The sequence below is a fragment of the Heliconius melpomene genome, chromosome 18 (genome assembly GCF_056956725.1).
Source record: "Heliconius melpomene rosina isolate 202511_hmr_F chromosome 18, ASM5695672v1, whole genome shotgun sequence".
In the NCBI taxonomy this organism is placed as follows: domain Eukaryota; kingdom Metazoa; phylum Arthropoda; class Insecta; order Lepidoptera; family Nymphalidae; genus Heliconius; species Heliconius melpomene.
This window is the reverse complement of record NC_140406.1, coordinates 3584097-3610380: the sequence shown is the minus strand read 5'-3', so window position 1 is coordinate 3610380 and position 26284 is coordinate 3584097. Positions and strand designations below refer to the sequence as shown.

Here is a 26284-nt window from a genome sequence, read left to right as displayed (position 1 = left end):
TAAATATTTCAGTTCCTGGAACCCACGACCGTCGCGTTACAGTCACATCCTTGTGCCGCTGCGCCACGACGGCCTCACAATATGACTTAATAAGAAAAACAATATGAACAACAATGAAACTTAACAGAAATCTACCTTAAGTAAGAAATAAGAAACAAAAAAGTAAATAAATCTATGAAAAATTTCAAGGTTATAAAAAATATTCTATTTTTCAGTTTTCTAAGAATTTTCCAATTAAGACGGAAACGGCGTAGGGGTTTTACGCTGAATTTTGATAACGTTATAGATAATATTAGTTTATGTCAATACGTAACAATAGTAAATAATTAATTACTACGATAATTGATTAGAGAGGCGTGTCAAACTTACCATCAGGAGGCACAATATCTTCGCAGAGACGGCAAGCTGTGGTAACCTGGAAACAAATTTTAAGTTTTATTTACTTTTGTTAATATATTTTTTAGGAGATTATTTAAATATTACAAATATCAATGTGAGATAAAGTAAGTATCATAATTTAATCATCATTAACGCCATCGTAGATCAAGGAAAAGCGACTAATACAATGGTTGTGGATTCGACCCCTGTCAAGCCAAGCACGGCATCACCTCTGCCAATCAACACGCAAGAATCCGGTCAAATCTGAAATTCGAGCCTATATCGAAGAACAACATTCTATTCTTAGCTTGAGATTAAGATTTTTCTGCTTCTCCTGACATACAAGACATTTTTCTATCCATATATTATTTTACTACCTAACGTCTCGCTCTAAAGTCAGAATAACTTTTTTAAGTAAATTATTAGTCTACATGAAAAGCTTATTTATAACATTAGCTTACGTCATATTGCGCTATACAAATTTCAATTTAATCATGTTACATAAAAATGGAAAATTGCGGTAATTTGAAAGCCAACATGGCCTTGGTTAAATCATGAAATAAAACGAAAACGGTACATACCTACATGAATAATAAATTATAATTACTGAGAAATTCTAAATGTTACTTTGTATGAAAAAGTAATTTCTTTACTTTCACTATAAATAGAGTACATTTTAGCACAAAAAAATATCAAATACATACATAGTGTTAGGTTTTTAAGTTTTAAAATTCACCCTCGCTACGGTTACGGCTAGGCAATTTGATTATAGCCTTTGCGAGGGCTAAGGAGATTTTTTGAGCTATGTTTATTTAATGTGGGGGAGCGAGTTAAGTTGATTCGTGTAAAGTAATTTTATAAAGCGTTTTACTTTGATTTATGAGTTTCCTTTGAAAATTTCTCTTTCAGTTTTGGTTATTCTGCAAATTTCTGTTAATTACATAACTGACTCAATACTATTGAATAACTGTTAATAAATTTAGAGATATAAATAAAAAATTGTAGTAGTCATTTATTTTTTAAAATTAACCAAAATGAAAGGTATTTAAGCAAAATTTTATTAGACCATATATGCAAAAACACGTTCAACAATTTTACTAAATCTACACCAAAAGTCGAAATGAATTATTATATATAGTATTGCGCAATAAATAAATTATAATAAAAATGTCACTTCTTTTAGACTAGAACTGTTATGGCCATAATAAATTATATATAATGATTAGGATTTATTAACAAATAAAAATGGTTTTTATTTACATAAAACAAGCTAATAAGCTTCATCGGACACCGTCATATAAATTAAAGATGTTTCTTATGACTTACTTAATATTATGTTGTAGTTGTTCTTTTGATTTACATAGTAATTCCTTATAAGGAAAAAACTATTTATCTAACGCCCACCATAGTGTAGGTCAGGGGTTCAATCCGCGCAATATTTTTGAGTACAGTTTTACTTTCAATATTTAATTTTTCGACTGATAATATTTTTTATCTACTTCAATAAAACTCTTAACAAATTTTGCATAAAATAACATGAAATTTACCAATTTTTTATCATTTTTTTTTTAAAATTGTTAATATTGAACAAAGTCGCATTTCTCATATATAAATATATACATGTATGTATTGTCTGTATAAACAATATTCACACGAGCTAAGTTCATAAAGCACTAGAAAAGAAGAAAATAGATAATACGATACGAGGCTCTTGTGGCGCCCTGAGGATTTGTATGACAGAATTTCTTCGTTCCAAATTGAACCACTTAAAAGAATTGTTTAGGAAATTTTCCAATTAACGATTAGTTTTAAGCGTTAAGTTTTGGATAGCATTATACTCTACGAGATTGTGGAGACTGTGCGACAGAGTGCCCAGTCACTGCTACGTTCAATTTCAAAAAATGAGGAAAATATAGAAAAAGTGAGGAAAATATAGAAAAAGAGAGTATAAGCATTATGTAGTCATTTGTGTAAGCTTGTACAAATATTTAAATAATGTTATGTATAATTTTATAACTTAATGGCACGTAATCGGATATGTTTATGTGCTATTAGAGTATTTTATGCGTTAAAGAAGAGATAATAGTTTAATTTGCATACAAAACTTACAAATACAGGACTTCTTAGCACAGAAGCACTGTAATAATATTTTTTTTATATATATAGGGAAAATATACTTGATTGTTTACTTATCGTTCTACACAGTTTTACATTTTGTTAACTTCATGCTGGTTCCCTCGTATAGTAAGTAGGGTAGGGTACATACTGTAGAGAAACATACGCCCGATGTTAATAATGTATCTCCTATCTCCAGTTAACGTCAATCTTGGATTGTTCGACATATCTATCCAATCTCTAACCTGCATGCCAATGAAAATGAAGTACTTTGATAGGTTATTGGCAAGCTAAACTCAAAAAATGGATTGATATTTCAATCTATGGTTGCAATTTATGGATTAGGATTGATTATTAACATCGGGCGTGTAACAGTGTACATTCCGTTTCCTATATCACCAAAAAATTCAAAATATTTCGTGTTAAGTGGCGGAACTCAACGCTGCGTATTGTCTGTCTTATTACTAGAGCGAAGAAATAAAAAGAAATTGAACTCGCAACCGTCATGCTTACAGTCACGGCGGTCTCTATTATAAGTTTTTCTTGAAAAGTTAAAACTAAATGCTTAATTGACTGTTACTTTCCCACCAAAAATACATAACATTGGACTTAAATAAAATTTAAATTTAAAATATTTTGTAATTTGAAGATTATGTGGAATAACTTCTATGGATAAAGCAATGGCTGGACAAGCTTAAGTCAAATATTACTTAAGAATTTCTTAAAATATATAGAGTTTTAGTTAAGTACAATACATAGTAAACTATGTTAAGTAAAATAAATAGTTTACTATGTATTTTACTTAACTAATATCATCAAAAAGTGTGCTTCCACATCCTTGTTTTTCCTAATATTTGAATAAGTTTTGCATAACTTTAAGCACACGGTTATTTAGGTTTTTTTTATTTGATAAATATATAAAAATATACACAAATATGACTTGAGACCTAATTTGGATGCTATCATGTCCAATAAATGTTCTGAAGTTTTTTTTAAATTGAGAAATTTAGAACAATTTTGCTGCCAAAAATATAAAGATTACAGTAAATTTAATTAATCTAAATTTTAAATATGTTTTTATCCCAGTCCTCACTTAGTTTTTCATAAACAATTTAACATACAGTTTTTAATACTTAGTATTTTCCTTAAACACTAAGAAAAAGAAAACATAAGCATAAGCATTTTAATATTATTTCCTTATTTAATATAATACATAATGTTTATATAAATATTTAAATTGCTCGCAACGTGTAGATTGCCACTTCATTGTGCTTGTAGAGTCAAGAACCCTTTATTTACAGGAGAAAATGGTGGGGTAATTGCTAGCATCCAATGTTTTATGTTAATCCCTACATATTATAAGTTTAATATAGTTTAATGACTGGGGGCCGTGTTTTGATGTGTCTATCATTAAATAATCAATTTTCATACTTGACGATGACCACCATGGGGCGCAGTGGTAGCGGGTAAGCTATGTAAATGTTAGTAACGAAGTACATATGTGGATTTATGTAGATAGTAAAATAATGTATATATTAGCTAGTTTTTTTATTGAGGAATGTCAGAAGCAACGTTTGTTGGTCGTAGTTACAAATTTTATTTATATTAACTCTTTTCTACTCTACATATTTCTTCAATTAGAAAAATGAAACTGAAACTTAAAATGAAATATTTTTAAAATAAGCAGAAAATGAAGGTGACTGTTATAACGAAGATATTACATATGGATTAATACAAAATAATTTAATATTTCCCCTTAAACTTTTAAATATAATTTAATTCCATATATTACCGACCCCTTTACCAGTCATCGCTCTAAACACGTCACATGTCACACAAGCGCGGTACTAAAGAAAGGCTTCTGATATAAAGTAACATTTAGGTATCAATTTCTAATTCCAACAATATATTTCCCTCTAACCGCATATATCGGTCGTAACGCGATAGTGATGGTTTCATATCCTGTTTATTTCCTAAAAGAAAACTTGTATTTTATATATACATAGGTATACGTAAATACAACTTTGGATTTTTGTTGTAAATTATTAAAATTTAGTGATTTTATTTATTACCTTATTTATATTATATAATTAAATAATTATGCTGTGAAATGTACTTAAGGCACTCACTGGAAAGAAACAACACTGCAATCTAGTGGTGGTACTCTAAAGTTTTAAAATAGTTATAATCATTTTCTAATTTAAGTGTTTACACACTACAAGTATCTGCATAATTATAATTACGTAAAGTACGTAGGCATTCCAAATACGTAACCATTCAGCATTTTATGCGAAGAAAAACTGAATGAGTTTAACGTCTTCGATAACGGACGGCGGAAATGAGAAATTTTCACGACGTTGTAAAAATACTTAAATAAAAAAAATTAAATCCAAATTAAATCAACTTCACGCTGTATCCCGTATACAGCAGGGATGGCAGAGGGAACAAGGCTTAATTCTGAAGGCATTGCGTGTTGAGTGGCTGAACTCAACGCCGCATTTTAAATTTAAATAAATATTTCATTTCCACAAGTGGGGATCGAACCTACAACCAGTAGGATTTACAATCATAATAAATTAAAACATAAAGTCAATACTCACATAGCCGATCTTTGCCGTCATGTTTTGTCCCGTTGTACAATATGTTTAACATACATCTATCCGAATTACTCTGCCGCTTTTCTTTTACAAACTGAACAATTCACTTTATGTAATAATTAAACACGCATTCGAAGGGGAAACATTCAAAATACCATATTTATACGCGTTGTTAAGAACAATAGGCTTTTGTAGTCACTCAAAAAAACATGTAAAAAAAACGCTGAACGAAACTGAAGGGAAACACCGCAAAGTTCCACAGCACTTTCATATTTTTTCACGATTCGCTTCGCTTCGCTTCACTTAACGAGCGTACTCCGCCTTTGACGGTCGAGGCGTCTTTGACTAATGGGTCGCGTTTTTTTTATTAATTTTCATATATATACGCTATAGTATTTTTCACGCGTGTTTTTATGTTTGTAAGGCTTCAGCGGCGACGGTGACATGCGCGCCGGGCGGCGGGCGGCCAACGACTACGAGATAAAAACGTCGCTTGATTATAAACTTATAAGCTAAACTTTTTTATTTGTGTGCGTGCGTTTGAGATGGTGTGTGCTTGAGATTTTTGTCGGTGACCTTACGAAGTTTTCACTTATTTATTTTAACAGAAAATGTTATTACTATTGTTTTAGAAAAAAAAAAGTAATAGACGTAATTTTGTTTTTCAGCTTCACGCTGTATTCCTTACATAGAAAGGTAGGCAGAGGGAATCTAGAGATAAGACACTCCGTTCCTCACTTTCCGCAAAAATATAGAGGCGAAGGCGGAACTCAAGGCCGCGCTTTTACCTTAGTAAATGAAAATATTAACAAATAATAAATTCATTCCCCATAGTGGGAATCGAACCCACAATCATTGCGTGCAATTATACGCTTCTTCCCTTGCGCCCATAACGACCTAGTCAACAGACAGACAAACATACAGACGTGGTAACAGTTCATTAATTTAATTTAACCATATAGATATCTATTATGGATGCGCTCGTCTAGAACGCGTTTGTAGAATGAAAAATAAACAAAGGTAAAATTCTCTACCGTCAATATACATGCACCTGAGTGCTTGAGTGGACGTAATCTCCGTCCGGCCTTATCAAAATAGGCCAATGCGCGTACCTACTTCACTTTTTATTTTGCTGGAAAATCCTTCACCCGGACGATAACACCGTTTTGGTTTAAATAAATTACTTTTTTTCAATTCGAGTTATTGAAACGAACGGATCGAATGGGAATCGAACCCAAAACCAGTCGGTACACTCACACTTTGTACCGCTGGGCCACGACTGGTTCTTTGCTTTCATTATTTGTTGTATGAAAAGTTACCGTTTCTAAGGACCCAATTATTTGAAGAGGAAATATGTATAGCGTGCCAAGCCGTCAGCTTGTTCAGCCGCTTCACCTGCATAATGTTATGTAACTACTTCAATCGTATTAGGTCTACAGTGCTGGGTGGTTACCGTTATGGTAAAGTGGTCAATTTTCTATCCACAAATTAATATTACGAGTTCTAATCCTTATAAGATTTTTTTCGTCTATTGAAATGTTTTTCGTGTTTATGTTTTCCTGTATACCGAATAGCAGGGTAGGCAGAAGGAACCTAATGTTCCCTATATTTCGCAAAATTTTCGAGGCATCGTGTCTTCAGTGACAAAACTCAACGCCGTGAATTGTCTTGTTATTATTTATTGTACAACGAAGTTAATAACTTACTTCACTTATTTAACAGTACTTTATGAGTATGTATTTTCCAAACAGTTGTAAATTCATAATAATTAATTAAAATAAATGGCAATAAATAAATTTTGAACTAAACCCTGAGAAACAAATCTACTATCCATTGTTATCGAACTGAATCGTCCAATATATCAATCAGTAATATTTGAGAAAAGTAAATAAACTGTCTTGTATCTTATGTGTAAGTGTGTTGAGAACGTTGTGGAGCAGCAGTGACAGATTGTGTGGGTTCGATTCCTGCTCAGAGGGATGAAATATTTAATATTTAATTTTTGTTGGGTACGGAGTGTTTTAACATTAAATTGCCAGGTTCCCTTTCCCTAGCCTGTGATCTGCGAGATGCATATAGCGTAAAGCTAAATAAAATAATAAACTGCCATTGCTGTCCTAACTTACTTACTATTGACTGTTACAGCAGATTTAAAAGCAACTTACAAAGGATTTTATACTTATAGTTTGATGATTCCTTCTTAATAAGGCTCTGGCATACATATGGGCATCACCTTTAATTAGTCCGAAAGTAAAAAAACGAAATTTCCAATGATATTTTTTTTCTATTTACTCTAAAAAGTGAGTAAATAAAAAACATTAACTAATATGTAACTAGTTCTTTCTTAACGTTTGTTTTGTCGCATTGTAAATTCTACACTTTCTTGCGTGGAGGCGCCGAGAGACAAATGGTTATACAACGAAACCACTGTATCACGTTAACAAATAACAATTAGATGGTTAATTGCTGTGAAAACAGTTTTAACCTTACAAGTTTTTATTTGCATAGTAATTTAGCGAGATCGTCATTTTTTAGACATGCTCATTGTTGTGTATGGGGTTAAATTCAGTAATACAGATTATATATCCTCGACGCCAGTCTTGGTGCATTGGAAGGCGTGAATTTTTATTTGGAGTTAATCATTATTTATATTTTCCTATTTTCCTGATTTTCCTTAAGAAATGTTCAAAATTTAATAAAGATAAACTTCTATTGTAATTTTCTTATTGTGATTCCACATTTGTAATGTGAAAATCCTCTCTAGTCAATTAATTAATATTTTCATAATCTTTTTTTATGTATCGATAAAACTAAATAAAACCAACATAACTTATTCGGAACACACATTGCCATAGACCACATTCGATGGATTTGTAACGAGCTAAATTGATATTTCCTTCTTCCGGATTAGTTGACACGTTTGTTTCTATATTCTTCCTTATTTAATGTTTTTGTTTAACAGATTTCGAGTAAAGAGCCAATATACCTTGACCCTTTCTTGCGTTGGTCGATCGCAAGGCCTCGTCTTTAGAACATAATACTCATAAGTAAACATATATACAAGTAAAATTACATTATTTCTGATATTGGAAAGGTTAACAGTGTTTTACTGAAGTCTTATATGGATTTGCTTAAAAGGTTCCATATCAGAAACATTTCTATATGTTAATTTTATATATATACGTGTTTTAGCCATTTTCCTTACGGGGTAAGTTAAGAGAATATAGTGAATAGTGACTCATAATACCGTTCTTTAAATCCCGCCCAAATAGTTGCGTACGATGCGTGTTGGTGACGCAGCGATGCACTTTGTGTAACTAGAACGTGGGAACTTAAGTATATTTATATTTTAGACTTAAAAGTTTACTCGAGTAAAACTGTATCGATGACTTTCGTATCGATATATGTATAGATATATAGATTTGTATGAGCAATATGCTTATATACAATTTGTAAATATAAATTTGCTTACATATTAAGGGAGGTATTAATTCATTCTATGGCTTGTACCTTTAATTAAACAGTACGTATATTACAGATTTAAAAATTAACTAAAGTGATTTTCGATTGTTAATGAAAGAACGGAATATTGTGATATAGTTGAGAAGAGAAATTTAATTTAATGTTTTTATAAAGTTCAACAAAAATCAGTTGCCAATCCTTTAACAAACATTTCAAGCATTTTGTAGCAAAATAAGAAAGACTTGAAGCTGAGATATTTGAAGTACATTTGTTTTAAAAATTTTACTTATAATTATCGTCAAATTAAATTAGGTGGGTAACACAGGAATTGTGGTGCAATACTACGAATTCAAAGTACTTTTAATACGGCTTAACGTCTTGATACACGGTATGCATGATGTCACCTTACGATTACACTGTAGAATATGCATATTCACATACTTTATATGGAAATATTAAAAAAAACGTCATTGTACACGAAATGTAGGAATTGTTATAAAAACTAAAATTCAACCTATAACCAAAATTATTAATTTGATTACTATTGAATTCATTCAATTGCTGTCTTACCGTTTGCTTTTGCAAGAAGCAGGTTCATATCCAGCGCAAAATAAATATTTGTCTTATTACATAGTATACCTACGTCCATTATTTCTTCGCTTTGGTAAAGAGGCAAAGAAAGGCGTTGAACTTCGCCACTTAACACAAAATGCCTCGTTTTCTTGCCTTCCAAAATACCTCAATAATTCAAGGAAAAATGGGAAACGGAAGTGTTAATGGGAAACTTTAGAGTGTCTCAACCCTAGGTTTCCAGGGTTCCGCTACTTACCCTGCTATATGCAGGATACATCGTGAAGTTAAACAACATACAAACAGCAATCCTTATTCATTTTTGCTACAGTCTATTTATTTAAGCTAAATTTATTTCTCATTATGCAAAAACAAATATAAATTCGCTTTACACAATAATACTTACACATAATAATTATGACCGCAACAAGCATCACATGTACAAGTTATAATATAAAAGAAATATAAAAACACATTGATATTTTCCGATACTGCAACATCAATTCATAATGAAATGTAAAAAGTCCAGTACATATGAGAATGCACTCAGTTTAATTAATTAAAAACCCTTAAAAAATTAAATGACATATATTTGTACAATCAAGTAGGTATCTCTATCTATAGTCGTTATTGCATCCGTCAACAAGACCTACAGCTAACTGGGTGGAGTGCCCGAACCGAACATCTAACCGTTACGTTCACTTGAAAATGTAAGTATCTAGAAATATGCAAGCAAAACATGTTTTATTTTGGTAGTTATATATTTGTTATAACGTCTTGGAAAATACAATTACACAGCTTCACCCTTTTCTCCGCGTAGCAGGATTGGCAGTCGACCTCCTAGTAAGACACTCAGTTCTCCACTTTCCGCTCAAGTTTTTAGTTATTGTGAAATAGCAGAACTGAACACCGTGCTTTTTTCCAGAAAAGAAAAATGAAAATAATTTAAATATAATAATATTTCGGAGTCTAAATCAAAACCCACAACTAGATTGTTACAGCCAGACGACGTTTAGACACCAAAGCACCACGACGGCCTCAATACAAGAAATTTTAAAAAATCATGTTTAACTAGTTAACTTTGGAATCAGCTATTAATTGTATTAATTATTAATAATAATATTAATTAATTGCAATTACTACAATAAAAAAAATATAATCTTATTACGTATTTTAATTTATGTGTTTCTCATAGGTAGAAGCTTTTCGTAGTGCAAGATAAAACTATTTATTTCTATTTTAGAAACCAAGAATCGTGCCAACCATCGCTCACTATTGAAGTACTAGAAAGACATTATTACTATAATAATAATCTACATTATCACGTTCGAAAACCATTAAACATAATAATAATAATAGTAAATAGAAGGAAAAAATAGAACATTTTTGCGGATCCGACACAGTGGAAGCGCTAAAACTAGATACATTAGTAAATCAGGCGCCCGAGCCTGTTTGTACGTACAATTACATATACGACGCGCCAGTCGACAAATATGACTAGTAATAATATAATATGTACTGATGAAGCTTGTTGGTCCTTAGTAATGTCTACATTGGGTGTGATCCAGTAAGGGCGACTACGCACTGTGCGTTTTTGTTTTAAATTAATAAATTTTTTAATATATTGTTTTAAAAATATATATTATATAAGATTATAGTGTCTATTGTATGTTATCAGCAAACGTGAGCATATTTCATATGTAAACAATAGCAATGTACGCAGTTTATCACGCTCGGCAGTCGGTAAAGCTGAAACCACTTAACGTACTATAAAGTAGACGTGTTATTGATGTAGTAATAAAATGGTTATTAATATTTACAAGTCGACGTCTAAAATGGTTGGAGAATAAATATAATAGAGTATAAAAGAAGTTATTTACAGTAGAATCGAGTGATTTATTTATTTTATATTAAACTGTTCGTTTCCGTGTTAAAATGGATTTTTTGTTATAAAAAATGTAAAAGTAATAAAAAAAAATTTACGCCTATTATGATCAGAGAAATTGTGTTCTTTTATTATATTTGTTACATAATAAAAAATAATTTAATGAGAATTGTATAAAGTTTTGTATCTCGACAAATCTTGTTTGTCCTGTGGCTTTAGGCCGTACTTTTAAATACCATAGAATTAAGAATAAGAGCCCTTATACTTATTTCTATAATGAATTATAGATGTATACAAACATATTAAGTACATAAATGGCAATTAGTGTGCCATGTACCTATTATAAAGTGAAGATATTAGTCTAAATACTTGGAGCAAAGGTAAAGAAATAAGAACAAAATATAATTCTGTAAATTAATTATGAATATTGCGTCCATAATCGCTTCACCATGTATTCGAAGCGAAACAATTATAAACTTTTTTAATTTATAGTTCAAAGATAATAAATCCAAATCTAAAAAATTAAATTTAACCTAAAATAATAAAAATAATATATAATCTATTCTTATCACTACATTGGCTGTCTAAAACAGGCTGTTATCAGTATATCACCCGACATACATCGATATAATTATTACCATTATACAGTTTTTACATGGCGCCAATATGCAATATCAGGATGTGATAACGATAGCAATGGATTTATAGTAACCTACCTAATAGTATATGCTTAGTAACTAAAATATTTATCAATTGGGAAACCTTTTTTATTTTACGAAGGAGCACAAATAAACTTTAAACGAGACAGGTTGTGAATTCGATTACCGCTGGAGGAAGTGAAATATTTAATATTTTCAATTCTTCGCTCTGAGATATGTTGCTGTAGAAGAAAATCCTATTTCTTCCATGCCTAAGATTTTTGTTCGCATGCACTTTGCTCATTTAAATTAAAGGTTGTGACATAATGAATGTATGGTAGTCAATAACCACAACACCAGATGCTCTGTGACGACATTGACAGTCATATTACGATCAGCAATCGATGTGTCAATGACCTCACGCATCCCAATCTTGTTACTGCTAATATAATTATTATTTCATGCAATATATTTTGGAAATAAAGCAAAATGTATACTAAAAGTAGAAATTTCAAGGAATTTCGACGGTCGAACAAATTTGGTTTTAATTTAATATGTACATATATTTTCGATCTACCCTCTCATTTTCTTTATGATGAGTCAAGCATGAGAGAGTAATTAATGAATACTCTATACTCTACTTTCCGCCCATTTCAGCTACATCCCATATTGTAAGGAGGAATTGAACTCCTAATCATCGTAGCTTATGACAATAACGCTTGGATGGCGTCAAGTTATTTAAAATATTAGTTCAAGTACATTTTATATATAACAGGTAAATTTCCGCCGGAAATGTACATAAAGATATTTGTAATAAAAGATTAAAGTAATAAGTGTATGATTTGTCACTATATTGAAGTCATTATTATTGAAAAGAATTCTCTACAATATTATCGCGATAAATATCAGTATCGTTATTTGCTGATCCATACTTAAGGAATATAGGATATATGTATGTATAAATACTAAGCATTCTATGGAGAATTTTATTGATTCTGTAGATTTTGCATAATAAATGTAAATAATCAAAATGGTAGTTAACCGTCAAGTTCTCATATATTTTATGACAAAAAAGAAAAAAGGTTATTTTAAGACAACCTTAAAAATATATTTAAGATAGTATATGCTATCTTAGAACCGTATCAAATGAAAATTATTCCACCAATTCATCAAATTAATTCGAACATATTAAAAGATTTTTAATTCATAACATTTGTAAAGCAACATATTTTCTTATTTTCTTCGCTTCACACTGTATCCTGCACATAGCAGGGTAAGTAGAGGGAACCTTGGGAAGTATTAAGACACTCCGTTCCCTTTTAATCCGTGGGCCCTGCGCCTCAACGGACGGCCGGCCTCAACAATTAATAGCAACATATCAGAACTTAAAGTCCAGTATAGAAGAAAGTAAGAAGTATTCTGAGTAATTTCTGATAACTCGAAGCTGACGAATGCATTACCTAACGGTGTTGAAGTCATTGGGTATTTTAAATAGTGACTAGCGAGGCTAATCGTATTCAAAACTATCGCAGATTTAGATATTACACAAAACACATTATTTCTGGGAACGATTTTTTAGTAATATATTTAATTTAATTATTTTTCCTTATAAACATATGAAATAACGTAAATGTTAATATTTTGACGTAATAGATAAAATTTTGCATAAAGACACTATTATTTATTTATCATTCATTTGGATAAATTATTCAAGTTGCTAGGTGTTTGGAAGCAATTATAATATTGAACTCGAGTTTATTTGCATTTTCAACTTTTTTATAGTATATCTTAGAAATGTATGGCAACACTAGGTTCCCTTTGCCTATCCTGCTGTTACGGGATACAGCGTAAAGCCAATATTTTCTTCTTTTTTAATGCAACATTTTATTAATGCGTAAGTTTTATTTTATTACATTTTATTACTTATTCTTCAATGGCGTTGAAAAAATCTTTTAAAAAGTAGCTGAGAGAACTAATTCTTATCAATGTTTAGTCACACACTTACTCACTCATATTTGTGATTAATGATCTTGTTAGCACAGCAGCTTGATTAATCCAAAAGTGTTTGTGTTCCTTACAGGTCAAGAGCACATATCTCTGCACACCAGTCTCTGGTAGAACGATCTTAAAATTATTTTTTTGTATATTTTTTATTTTTAAATACACCTTTCGCATATAGCAAACAAGGTAGAGGAAATATATTGATACGACACTCCGCTCTTTTGTTTTCCGCTCGTTTTAACTGTAATTTAAAATTTAAAAACTTGTAACATTTTTTTTTATTTAATTCAGATGAGTATATTTTATATAAGTGAGAGTATAATTTTTAATATTGAGTTATTAATATTTATAGAAATTGTTTCAAAATATATTTCTTTAATAGATATGCATTAGATCATAGCTTTCCTATATTTTATATAAATACATAGTTAAATAAATGAACCTTTTGAAAAATCTTTAGAATGAGAAGAAATCGGGTATCATCGGTGCAGTATAATATAAAATATTATATGTGACAATTAAAAAGCAATACATAATTATCAGTTCTTTGTTTTATAACTTAATTTATTTATTTTAATTATATCTTTGTATTTTATGTTCGCAACAATATTTTAATCAACGTTGTGTAAACAGATGAGACCGATAACTTTGAAATGAATGGCTACAACTTAATTCGTTTAAAATACTCGATTAAAGAAAATTATTCGCATCCCATTTTAATTAATTACTTTAATAATATTAATTAATAACACATAAATTTATTAATTAATATTAATCAATGAATTAATTACACATTAACTATAAATGAAAATAGAATTAAAAAGTACAAAACTGGTTACAGTAATTGCTGTAATGAGGTATATCCCCCTACAGTAAATATCTACTTTTCCCGCTCCACGCTTCCATATTGTTTTCTGCTTTCCCTCTGAATTCGAGACCTGTAGACTTGTTTGGTATTACCAAAGCGAAGAAAAGAAAACAGTTCATTTCCCTGAGTGAGAATTGAACTCACAACTACGGTGCTTACAGTAAGATGCATACAGACTGAGCTACGATGGCGTCTATATCTCTGCAATATATGTCTTTATGTATGTCTTTAACGATCTTTATGTCTAAAAAGTAGTATTAGTACTAACCTAACTCACGAAATGTATGATAACTTGTAAGGATCGAAAGCCTATGTTACATTGTATGGAGTATAATATATGTATACACAAAATATTTTATATATTCAACAGTTATAGCAGTTAGGTCTTCAGAAAAACCTAAGCGAGAACAACATTAAAACCTCTTGATTCACGCAAATACCAATAAAGAGTCAATGTTTACGAGAATTTTAAAATATTTATATGAATTCTTTAACAAAAAGTTGGTCTTCATTAACATATTCAATTGTGTTTTGATTTTTTTTAAGTAATTGCATCTTGGGTGTAACATTTATTCTTTGTTTTTTTTTTTTCAATTTTACAAGTCATACCCTGCAACTTCGTTTACGTGGATTATACAACAATTTAATTTTTACTTTTTCCTTTATTTGTACCTTAAGTTCTCACTTCTTGCCAAATTTCACAATTGTAGGTTTTTTTTTTTTTTTTTTTTTTTTTCGGACTTGACTTTAATGCTGTTAGCCTTACTGGCCTTTACAGCGACACCGGGTGGGTAGGGAAGAGGGTACTCTGTCCCTGAAAATATGCAGGCACTGTGTGGCTGCCTGTGGGGAGTGCCGACGACGCAAGGGCGCCCCCTGCGGGGCTCGAACCTCGGCTTGCGGTCGTCGAGCGGGCTGGGAGTTTCCCTATTCTAAGCAAAGCCGGCCGCGACACAGAAGCCGCGACCGGGGGATAAAATTAGACTAATCTAAGGGAGCTAACGGTCCCTAACCGCTGGACCCGACGGCGCCGAGGCGCCGCCGGGCCGTGAGATAAGCTAGACTACGTCGTCGATTCCGGCGACGACGGTGTGTGTGTCGTGCGTGTGTAGTGTGTTTCCTACCTACGTACGGGCCGTTTGCTACGGTAATGGCGTCATCGGGGTCTAAGAGGACGCTACGCGGGCGTCTACGAATCGCGTGAGGCGTGTAATTACACGCCTCAGCGACGAGGGGGTTCGCGTGCGAGCCTGCGCGCTCAAAGTAGCGCTTCGCTAAGCGTTTGCAGTGCTCGTGAATCGATTCCAGTTCAAAATCTCTATGTAGGTCGACATTACGCACGTACCAGGGGGAACCTGATGCGATGCGCAGGAATTTATTTTGCACTTTTTGCAAGGGAGCAAGCTTGGTGTGCGCGAACGCAACGCAAGCGTAAGTAAGGACAGGTCTAATACAAGCTTTGTATAGTGTCAGCTTATTTCTAAGTGACATTTTACTATTCTTGTTTATGAGATAATATAATCTATTGAGAATGTACTTTGCTTTATTGCAGACTTTTGTAATGTGGGGTTTGAAAGTTAATCTAGAGTCTAGAGTGACACCTAGATATTTGACCTGTTTTTCCCAGGGAATGGGTTTGTCTAAGAGATGGATGGTAGAGACTCTTATATTTTTATTGAGAGGGAAGAGTATTGCTTTACTCTTCTCGGGATTGACTTCGATTCTCCATTGGCGGAACCACTCACCGAGTGCGCGGGCCGCTTTCTGGAGTCGATCTTTTAATAGGATAGTACAACGCGAGGTTGTGAAGAGGGCTGTATCGTCGGCGTACATAGCCAGGTGAACACCCGGAGTGAGCGGGATATCACTGGAGTACAACGAGTACAGGATAGGACTTAGCGTAGAGCCTTGTGGCACGCCTGCGCGGAGGAGGCGGGGGGAAGAGAGAGTGCCTTCGACTTTATAGCGAAAGTATCTATTCGAGAGAAAGTCCCGCAGGATGTGTACGAGACAGTCTGGCAAGCCGTAAACGGCGCGCAGCTTGTAAATCAAGCCGTTATGCCAGACTTTATCGAAAGCTTTCGCTATATCGAGAAAAATAGCAGCTGTATTGCTGTGAGAAGGATCCCTAAGGTTGTATCGAGCTATATGCTCTACAACACGGTGGACTTGATGTATGGCGGAATGTTTCTTTCTGAAACCGAATTGCTCATTGCAGAGCAGAGAGTCGGCCTCTACCACCTCTGAGAGTCTAACGAGAATGATTCTCTCGTAAATTTTACCTAAACAGCTGAGAAGGCTGATAGGTCGATAACTGGACGGGATATTCCGCGGCTTATTAGGCTTGGGAATGCCTATGACTATGGCCTCCTTCCATTCGTCGGGGAATGAGCACGACTTAAGAAGGGAATTGAAAATAATGACCAATAGAGATATGAACTGAGCCGGTAGGGACTTGAACATTCTATTAGACAATTTGTCGGGCCCCGGGGCCTTCCTATCTTTGAGGTTTTTGATGATGACTTTGACCTCGTCTTCAGAGGTCGGGCGGAGCGGTTCCCCTTGCGGGGGCGTCAGCGCCCATTCTGCGACCGCGGAATCCACACGCGCAATGTGGCTCGGATCGCAGGGCTGACTACTCGGGGTACATTGAGCCTCTAAACTGTCAGCGAGACATTCCGCTTTTTCGGTGTCATCGGCGGCAATTGAACAATCTGACCTAACTAGAGGAGGCATAGTCGAGAGACAATCGACTCTAAAAGCTCGCGACAGCGCCCAGAATGCCTGGTGCGATGGAGCGAGCCCCTCGAGCTTCTTATCCCACGACTCACCGCGCAGAAGTTCGAATTCGAATCGAACTCTCCTCTTTAATCTGTAAAATTCCCTACGATTTTTGTCAGTCGGGTAGGTATCGTGTCGTCGCATAGCTACGTTCCTGCGTCTAATCAATCGCCTGAGCTTTTCTGAGATATCAAACCTACCGTCGGGTAAGTTTGTTACCTCTTTCGAACAACTCTGGATTGTATTTAAAATATAATCGGTAAATTTATTCGCCGCGTCTATCGCTAGCGCCGCGGAGTCGGCGATGCCAGGTATTAATTCCTTAAGAGGGGATTCATTCGAGCGGAGGAGCTTTGCGAATCTCCTCCAGTCGACCACAGTTTTGGTGGGAGGGCCAGAGGGGCGCTCGTCACCTAACTTGAGAATGACAGGACGATGGTCCGAATCTAGGTCGAGAATGGTATCTATTGAACGTTGCGACAGTGCAACGTTCGAAAGTATGGCAATATCGAGTACATCGCCTGTGCCGAGGACACTAAAGCGAGTGGGAGAAGGCGGGCCTATAACACAAGCGTTATATTTCTCTGTGAAGGCTAGAAGCCTCTTGCCGCTGACATTAGTCACCGACGAATTCCAAAGTCTATGTTTGCAATTGAAATCCCCGATCAGAAGGACCGAGTCTCCCATACTGAGTAGCGCCAAAATGTCGCTTTCTAATAATTGCCTAGACGGCGAACGATAAACTGAAGCTATAATTAAAGGCTGATGGCCTGTGAGGAATACCTGACACACCGACGCCTCGGCTGCTTCGAGAGACGGAGGGTCGAGTGGTATACAGTGTAAATTCTTCTTGTAATAAATCATAGTGCCTCCACCGTGGGTGGCTCTATCATTTCTCACAATCCTGTAGTTCGCAATGCCAGGACTACGAACAGCAGGTTTAAGAAAAGTCTCCTGTATACATAAGATATCTATTTGATGGGCGTGCGCGAAGGCGCTCACAGCCTCTTTTTGGCGTTTGACACCGTTTGCGTTAAAGGTCGCTATTGACAGGGCTCTAGGTTTAATACGCGCGAGTTGCGAGTCAGCGGGCCGTGGGGTAAATCTATTTATGACCGCCATTGGAAAAATTTAAACCGCGACGAAGCCTTGAATGGCTTCGATGAGATCTATATGATCTATAATAACTTGAGCGCGATCGTCGGAACCGTTCGTGTTCCTAAGTTTCGCCGCGAGGACTTTGATTTCTTTGAAATCAAAACATCTAGCGAATCTTAACACAAGTGCTAAGTCGCTAGCGTTAGAAGAGGGGGCGGGCGCGGCGCGGGAATGCGCGGGTGCGGGCGCGGGCGCGGCGCGGGAAGGCGCCGGGCGCAAGGGCGCGGTCGCGGTCGCGCCGGAAGGCGCGAGCGCGGGGCGGGGAGCCGCTACCTGAGGGGTAGGCGGCTGTACCGGTGCCGCGGCGAGGGCGACGACCGGTGTAGGTGCGGGTTTAAACCACGCATTCTCTTTAGGGAGAGGGGCGGGCTCGTATTGAGTAGGAGCCGGCTCCTTTTTATTGGAGGTGCGCTTTTTGCCTCCGCGCCTAGTGCGTCTGCGCGGCGCGCGGGAACATCCGCGATAGTTCGCGGGATGGCCCTGCGTCTCGCATAGCACGCAGCTTGGGGGCACAGCGGGATCGGGGACTTTGCGGGGACAATCCGCAGTCGCGTGATCGTCTAGGCACTTAACGCACCTAGGCCGCGCGAAGCAATTGCGGGCAGAGTGCCCGTATAATTGGCAGCGATGACACTGCCCAATGAGACCCCTCGTATGTGGGGGTTCGACTCTGATGCCGGTGAGAGAACACACCGACCTCAGATTGAATATTTCCTTTCCCTCCTTAGTGAGGTCAAGGATGACTAACACGATATCGAATTTCGCTTTGGTACGCGAATTATAGAGACGGTGCGCCTGGCGCACGGGGTAGCCTTTGCTACGAAGGTCATCTAACACGAGATCGACTTCGATCTCTTTGGGAATGCCCTTGAGAACGACGCGCAATTGGCGCTCGTCCTCCAGGGCGTAAGAGTGGTACCCTATCTGGTACTCACGAAGGAAAGAGGTAAATTGTCGGTGTTCCGACGAAGACCTAACTTGGATTTTGATTCCAACCTGCGTTAAGCGCGCGGTGGAATATTGGACATTGTGGCTATTGAGCCACTGCGACACCTTGCCCCATTTGTGCTTATCTTGCACATAAATGGGCGGCGGGGGTTTAACGCGGGGCGCGCGGGGGGGTACATCCTCTTCCCGCTCAACCGCAGAGGCGGGGGCAGGGGAGGGGAAAACCGTTAAGTCGTTCGCGCGGGAACGCCGGCCGTCGGGTTTGTTCGCCTTTTTGGGCGGGGGGGGGGCCTTAGGGGCCCTGGCCTTACGCTTGGCCGAGCGCGATCCGACGGTCTCGAAACCGTCATCGTCCGAATCGGAGGACAGGCAAGTGCCCTCCTCCATCTCTACCTCAGTCTGGATCGGCGTAGGGGCACGAGAATGCTCCCTCGGCGGGGCGACTCCGAGGTCGCAAGGCCCACCGGAGAACAACGGCTCATCTTCGGCACTCGGGCCGGCAGCTGAAGGCTGCATATCGGCATCCGGGCCGACCTCTGGCGCGCTAGGCGAGCTAGGCGCATCGTGTCGCGTTTGCGCGAACTTCATCACGGCGTTGAATGCCTCCCCGTGGAAGCTCCGAGCTGCTGAGGTACAGCAGCTCGGAGCTACTGAGGCCGGCCATGCTTTGTCTCTCCCCTCACCTTGCGGCGAGGGACGGGGTGTGTGCTTTAAAACTAACACTATATATAACAAGCAAAATCTACCGTCGGTGAACAGTAGGTGAGTACCTATCTAATAACAACTGTGTATTCACTTACTGAACAAACAATCCGGACGCTGGAAACGAGCGATGCGGGACTCGGCAACCACAGGGCAACGCAGCGCAGCAGGACGCCACGCAGCTCAGCAGTCGCAGGAATCCGCAGCACAACACTAATATAAATACAGTATCACTTCGACAAGGGATCGAAATAAATATAATAGCCCAATTGTGCGACCTCACCGAAGCAAGGCCGAATCGGATCTCACAATTGTAGGTCTACAGGACCCCCTATATACGTTTAGATTAGGGTGAAGGGTTCCATACAAAATGTGGCAAAACCGATGATCGTATCTTTTGATCGTGTTGACTTAGCCCTTTTTTGCTCCATGGAACCTTAGACATGGATATTTGATTTTAATTTCTGCTATCATATTAATGCAACCACGCAATCTTGAGATAAATGGTCATACCAGACGAACAGACAGACATACAGAAAGGTGGAAAACCAAATGGGCAAAAATAAGGGTTTCCTTTTTTATTTTCAGGTATAGAACCCTAAAACCATTCACTTTAATACCTATTACATATATTCTCTAATTTATTGTAAATTCTTTATTATGCAAAAGCTTGAACGCCAAATTAGACACACGGCAAACAGCAAGCATGCATAAACAATGACAACTTACTATTCATATTTTATATACTTACTTGTTTTTAGTCGAGTCGAGTCGAGTGCTAAGGCCACCCGCTCATTTCAAAACTGATCTGGAATTTTCCCGGCCATTTAGAAGTATTTGAACAAGCCGTCTAATTAATGCGAACTCACGCCTGTGACGTCCGAAGAGCTGGTCATGTAAAATTTTTCGTACGTGCCACCTAAGTCGAATTTGTTTTTATAATTGTCGTACAAATATTGCGATATACGATAATATGTGCGTTGCTATTTCAAATACAGTATGGGAGAAACGTGTGTTGTTCCCAATTGTGTTGGACATGTTTGATTTAGGTGTATGTCCGTTAAAATGATAGGAATGCCAGTGAAAACAAAAATATTTGAAATTTAATTATTTATATATATCAACGTGCTCTAGGCGCTTATATTTGTTATTTGTATCTAAGTTAAGTTTTATGATTACTCGAGAATTCGTAGCCAAACAGTTCCATTTTGTTTTCCGAATAAACCCAGCCCCATAAAGGCGACATTCCACAAGAAATCCTCCTCGAGAATTTGATTAAGAAAGAATATAGTGTTGAAACTGCAAACATGGTAATCGTGGTGATACTATTGCGCAATAAAACGTGCCATTTGGCTGACACAATCAAGGCTCAAGTATCTGAGGAAGAAAATATGGTTATTAGGATGGCACCAGCGACCGCACGCCAGAACAATTACTGTGAGGCTCTCAGCGAAACCGCAGCCAAGAGCCTAGGCTCATAAATAGGTGCATAAATGAGGTAATATAAACATGATATTAAATATTAATATGATTATTTACTTGCAATTATTTACATTTCAGTTAATAGCCCTTGTCAACGTGACAGCTATGGCTTGTTGAAGGTTTGTGTTTATCATATATGTATACAATGTCTATACAATTCTCGACTCCATCAGTCGATGTTAGAAACAACCATGAAAATGTCATTTAAAATTAACGACTAACTTATGGTATAATAAATTTAAAATCAAAATACATATTTATATATGTCATTTTTCCGTATAATAAAAATACGAACAAAAACTAGCTAAGGTTACACTTCATGTGACATATTCAACCTTCGACTAAGGACCACCCACGCATTGAAAATTCAATGAAAATAAACAAACTCGATGACGGAAAATTATATATTAAGTATCGACTTAATTGAGTGACGTACAGACAACGTTCATCACTCAATTACTTATTTATTATAGTTTAACCTTTTACGTGACAAAGCGTCATTTAGTACTACATTCATTATTCTTATACGTTTCACCTTACGTTAAATGTATAGTATATATATTATATTTTTATTTCCTCTAGTATAGTAGGTATATTATATACTTCTAACAGCTTTGTACTAATAAAATTTGTATAGAATTTCGTACGTCACTCGGAAACGATGGGTTTTCCTTCTCAAGTTATTTTGTATTTTGGTATTTTGTGATTCTAGGAAAATGACGGTACTTGTTGAACTCTTAGCCTTATTTACGCATTAGACACCTTGTGAAATTTAATTAAACATTTTACCAATTCTTATATAGCGCTGTATCATTTTATTATACACTTTTAAATATTCAAATTTAATATTTTCATTTATTCACTCTGGTGTCGTGGTGTGAAGTCAAGAGTAGTGTCCAGAATTCGGCGGAAAGTGGAAAGCAGAGTGTCTTAACAGGTAGGCTCCCCTGCGTACCCCGCTACGTGCCAGATACAGCATAAAGGTAACATCTCTTACAGTCTTGTAAGCACCCAGCAAAAACCTAAAGGCACCTTTCAAAAGCCATACTGAAATGCGGAGCTAATAAGAAAAACAGTATAGGAACGAAAAATAACATAAATATTTTTTTTATAAAACGTACATAACATATATTTATATAATATTTATATAAATAAAGAACAGTAACCCACTTGCTCGGTCCCAAATACAAACTGACATAAAATTAAGAAATGTAAATGTTAGTACAGACGAGATTCCATTCCAATAGTTGTAGACGTCTAAACACTTGCCATCTTTACTCGATCATTATAATACGCAAATACACTTCCCGTTAAGTTGTAGGCGTGTGTTATAGATACTGTAAAAAAATAAGAATACCTAGTATATTTATTCTTTTATTGTACGGTGTAGAATAGAATAGATTTTTTATTGCATATAAAAGATATAGATAACCCTTTTTAAGTAATTTTAGATAAACAACCTTTAAGTCGCTTGGTAAACAAAAAACTAATTAATTATGAAGGAAAAAGGAGAGCAAATTAATTATAATGTATAAATAAATAATAAATAGTTTTCCTCAATATTTGGCATCCGCAATTTTCCATTTGAACTACTAACTATAAATACTGCATCATACGAGTAAAAATATTATTAAACAATAGAAAACAAGGTTATAACGTAATTAAATTAACTTTCAAATAATGTAAAAAAGAAAAGCTTAAGTAAAATGTTCAAAATTGAAAAAAATATATTTCATATGTTTACTTATTAATATAAGATCCTCTATATTCTCCTCCCCTAAGATTTTCTATATTTTAAATGAATTACTCAATTTATCTTATACAAACCAAACCATACTTAGTAAATAAAATATTTCATGTTTGACTCGAAATTGCATTGTATTCCTAAAAATATTTGCTATTAAATTCCACTTTACTGGTAATGTTATATTCCAAGACATCAGCTTAATTGCTTCGTGGTAGCTTGAAAGGCTTTTACAAGTAAACTTCGCACGAAACCTGCCTGTGGGTTAGTAGGTTAGTTCTCATACTATCTTGTATGATGGCTAAATTAACTGTACCTACTATTTAGATACTACCTACTATAGATGATTCATCAACTGTTTTGTAACTATTTTACCATTATATGGTAGTGTATTTGATTCCTACGGAAAATGGAAAACGGAGTGTCTTAACTCTTAATACTAGGTTCCCAGTATGAAGCTGATTTTCCTGATTTGTATTTGATTCCCGTTCAGGAGAAATGATCTGTGAACGTTCGCTAGTGTGGACATAAAAGTCTCAAATAAACAATACGATTTTTTTCCAATCATCACAATATGGCAAATCGATATAATCTCAAGACAATCTTAATTACAAATTTAAGTTTACAAAGGTTTTATCGATAATAAAATAAATTTTATACAAAATTCATCAAAAACTATGGATTAACATTCGTTAATAGGCATAGATTGCGTTGACTTAAAAACTTATTTTTTTCTGTAAGTACTCTAAAGGACCGTACTCCTGACATAAATATTTGATATAATTTATCGAAAATTCGGCGAAAAATGGACGCGGAGTCTGCCTCTGCCTGCCCTGCTATATAGGAGATACAGCTAATTAATTACTAAATCACTTATAAGGAAGATCCTACAGATATTAATTCAATTATATTTCAATATATTTTACTTAAATATTCTTAATTATTGCCTATTTCAGTGTTATATCATATAATAACTTTATAATATGGTAATTAATGCGCCTAAAACCAGATCTCGATTAAAGATAGCCTCGATACACAATTATTATTTTTATATTACGTACGTATGTGTGGATATTAATAGGTTTCAATACTGAATTGACCGATAAGGTACTTCGTAGAAATGCAATTGTGATCACTTTTGTAGAATACGATTACAACATAGTAGGCATTTTGTTTCACAAACAAAATACACTATTCAATAAACAACGAGATACTGTAGGTATTTCTATATCTAGCATTAAACATTCGTAATTTCTTTATTTTACATAATATTATTATTTCTTAAAATAAAGTGAAAGAAAATTGTTATATTATGTAATCTAGGAATCTCTGGTCAGACAAGTATAGGTGTTATACAAAGTGCAATATCTCTGAATAAGCAAAGGATGAAAAATAGAGTGATTTATTTCTCACTTACTTTGCTATAAAATCGATCTTTCCGCTTCTATCTAATTCCGCTGAGATTTACAGCTGTACTTACAGCAAGTTAGGCAGAGGGAACTTAGTGTTAAAACACTCTGTTCCGCACGAACGAACAAGAAATGAAAACTTTCAATTTCCCTTTTTTTATTTTATAATACATAATATTACATTTCTCCGATTAATTCATATCAAAATAAGCATTAACATAAACTTTATATTCCACTGCGCTAATAACATTTCAAATAAGACGTGGGTCTAATGCTTCTATAGATAGATCTTAATTTATAGATAAATTCAGAGTTCGTTAATTAACACCAGCTGAGACCCTTTCAGCACGAGTCGACAGGCAGATCGTGGTTTAACACCTTGGATCACTCTTAACCTACTGCCCTTAAAATTTATCGCTATGTAAGATTTATGTAGAATTTCTAAGTAATATTATATTTAATTATCAAAATGTCCTATGCCATACTTGAAAGTCGATTACAAAAATAATGCAAATTCCAACCTTTCTATATTTATGTCTATATTGAATATAAGTTAATTGAATCAATTCATAGAGGTCAAACGTTTAATCCTTACTCAGGGAACTAAAATGCATTTATAATACACAATTAGAAATGAAAGGAAATTTTTGAGCTGCATATTTTTTAAACATCTAAAATTACTAAGCACAGGTAAAATATGATGGGTATTAAAAATAAGTTCATTGTCCGAAAGCTGGGCTAATACGGCTTTTGTACTAGTTTGTTAATCTAAAATCGATATTTAGTTCATAGGCTACGACTTTTGTGTAAAATATTGTAGTATAATTAGTAAATATAATAATATTTAATAAAATTTAAATATGTATGATATAAAAAAATTAGTAAAAGTGAAAGTGAATTATAGTAATATTAAATAAATTATTAATTACAAGCTTTCCTTAAGGTTTTGTCTCACTGAGAAAGCAGGTTACATTACAAAATTATTTAAGACTGAATCAAACCCCTACTATATAAACAAGCTTCCTTCCCCTAATCTTAATTAAAACAATGTAATTTTCATTGAATGTTAGTTATATATTTAAATGTCAATCATACCTTAAAAGGCTTCTAATATAAATTAAATTAATTCCACGACCCTTTTGTATCGATAAGTCAATTTTGCTAACAATAAGACCATTATTGAAGTCGTGTTAGACCTTCCAGCCTCTTTGATCGATTTTAGCATATTGAAATGTTGGTACTTAATTAATTTACGATGCTATTGATTTACCTTGAACTAACTTTCAATTAATAAACAATTTTTACTTAAATTTTGTTTTCATCTAACATAAGATTACAGTTATCAAAACTTGGCAATGCCTCATTTCTAATATAATTCTCAAGAAAATATTATAAAATTTGAGATTTATAATTTAACGAAATTTATAAACAACTAGCGGCCTGCTCGCGGTGACACCCGCGTGAACTATGTTATTATTAATTTTTGTCTCCATGACTACGTCCTAGTGACGTCTATGCAAAATTTGAGACTCCTAGCATTTGTAGT

At 34.9% G+C, this 26284-nt stretch overlaps 1 protein-coding gene across 4 annotated transcripts in view; it reads right to left on the bottom strand.

The window, feature by feature from the left end:
- The window catches only part of ths (thisbe), a 143105-nt gene that overhangs the window by 27184 nt on the left and 89637 nt on the right, over window positions 1-26284 (bottom strand). For all 4 annotated transcript variants that reach the window (XM_085202161.1, XM_085202159.1, XM_085202162.1 and 1 more), the window contains one exon: window positions 370-415. In XM_085202161.1, coding sequence (XP_085058287.1) covers window positions 370-415 — 46 coding nt within the window. The remainder of the gene's footprint in view (window positions 1-369; window positions 416-26284) is intronic.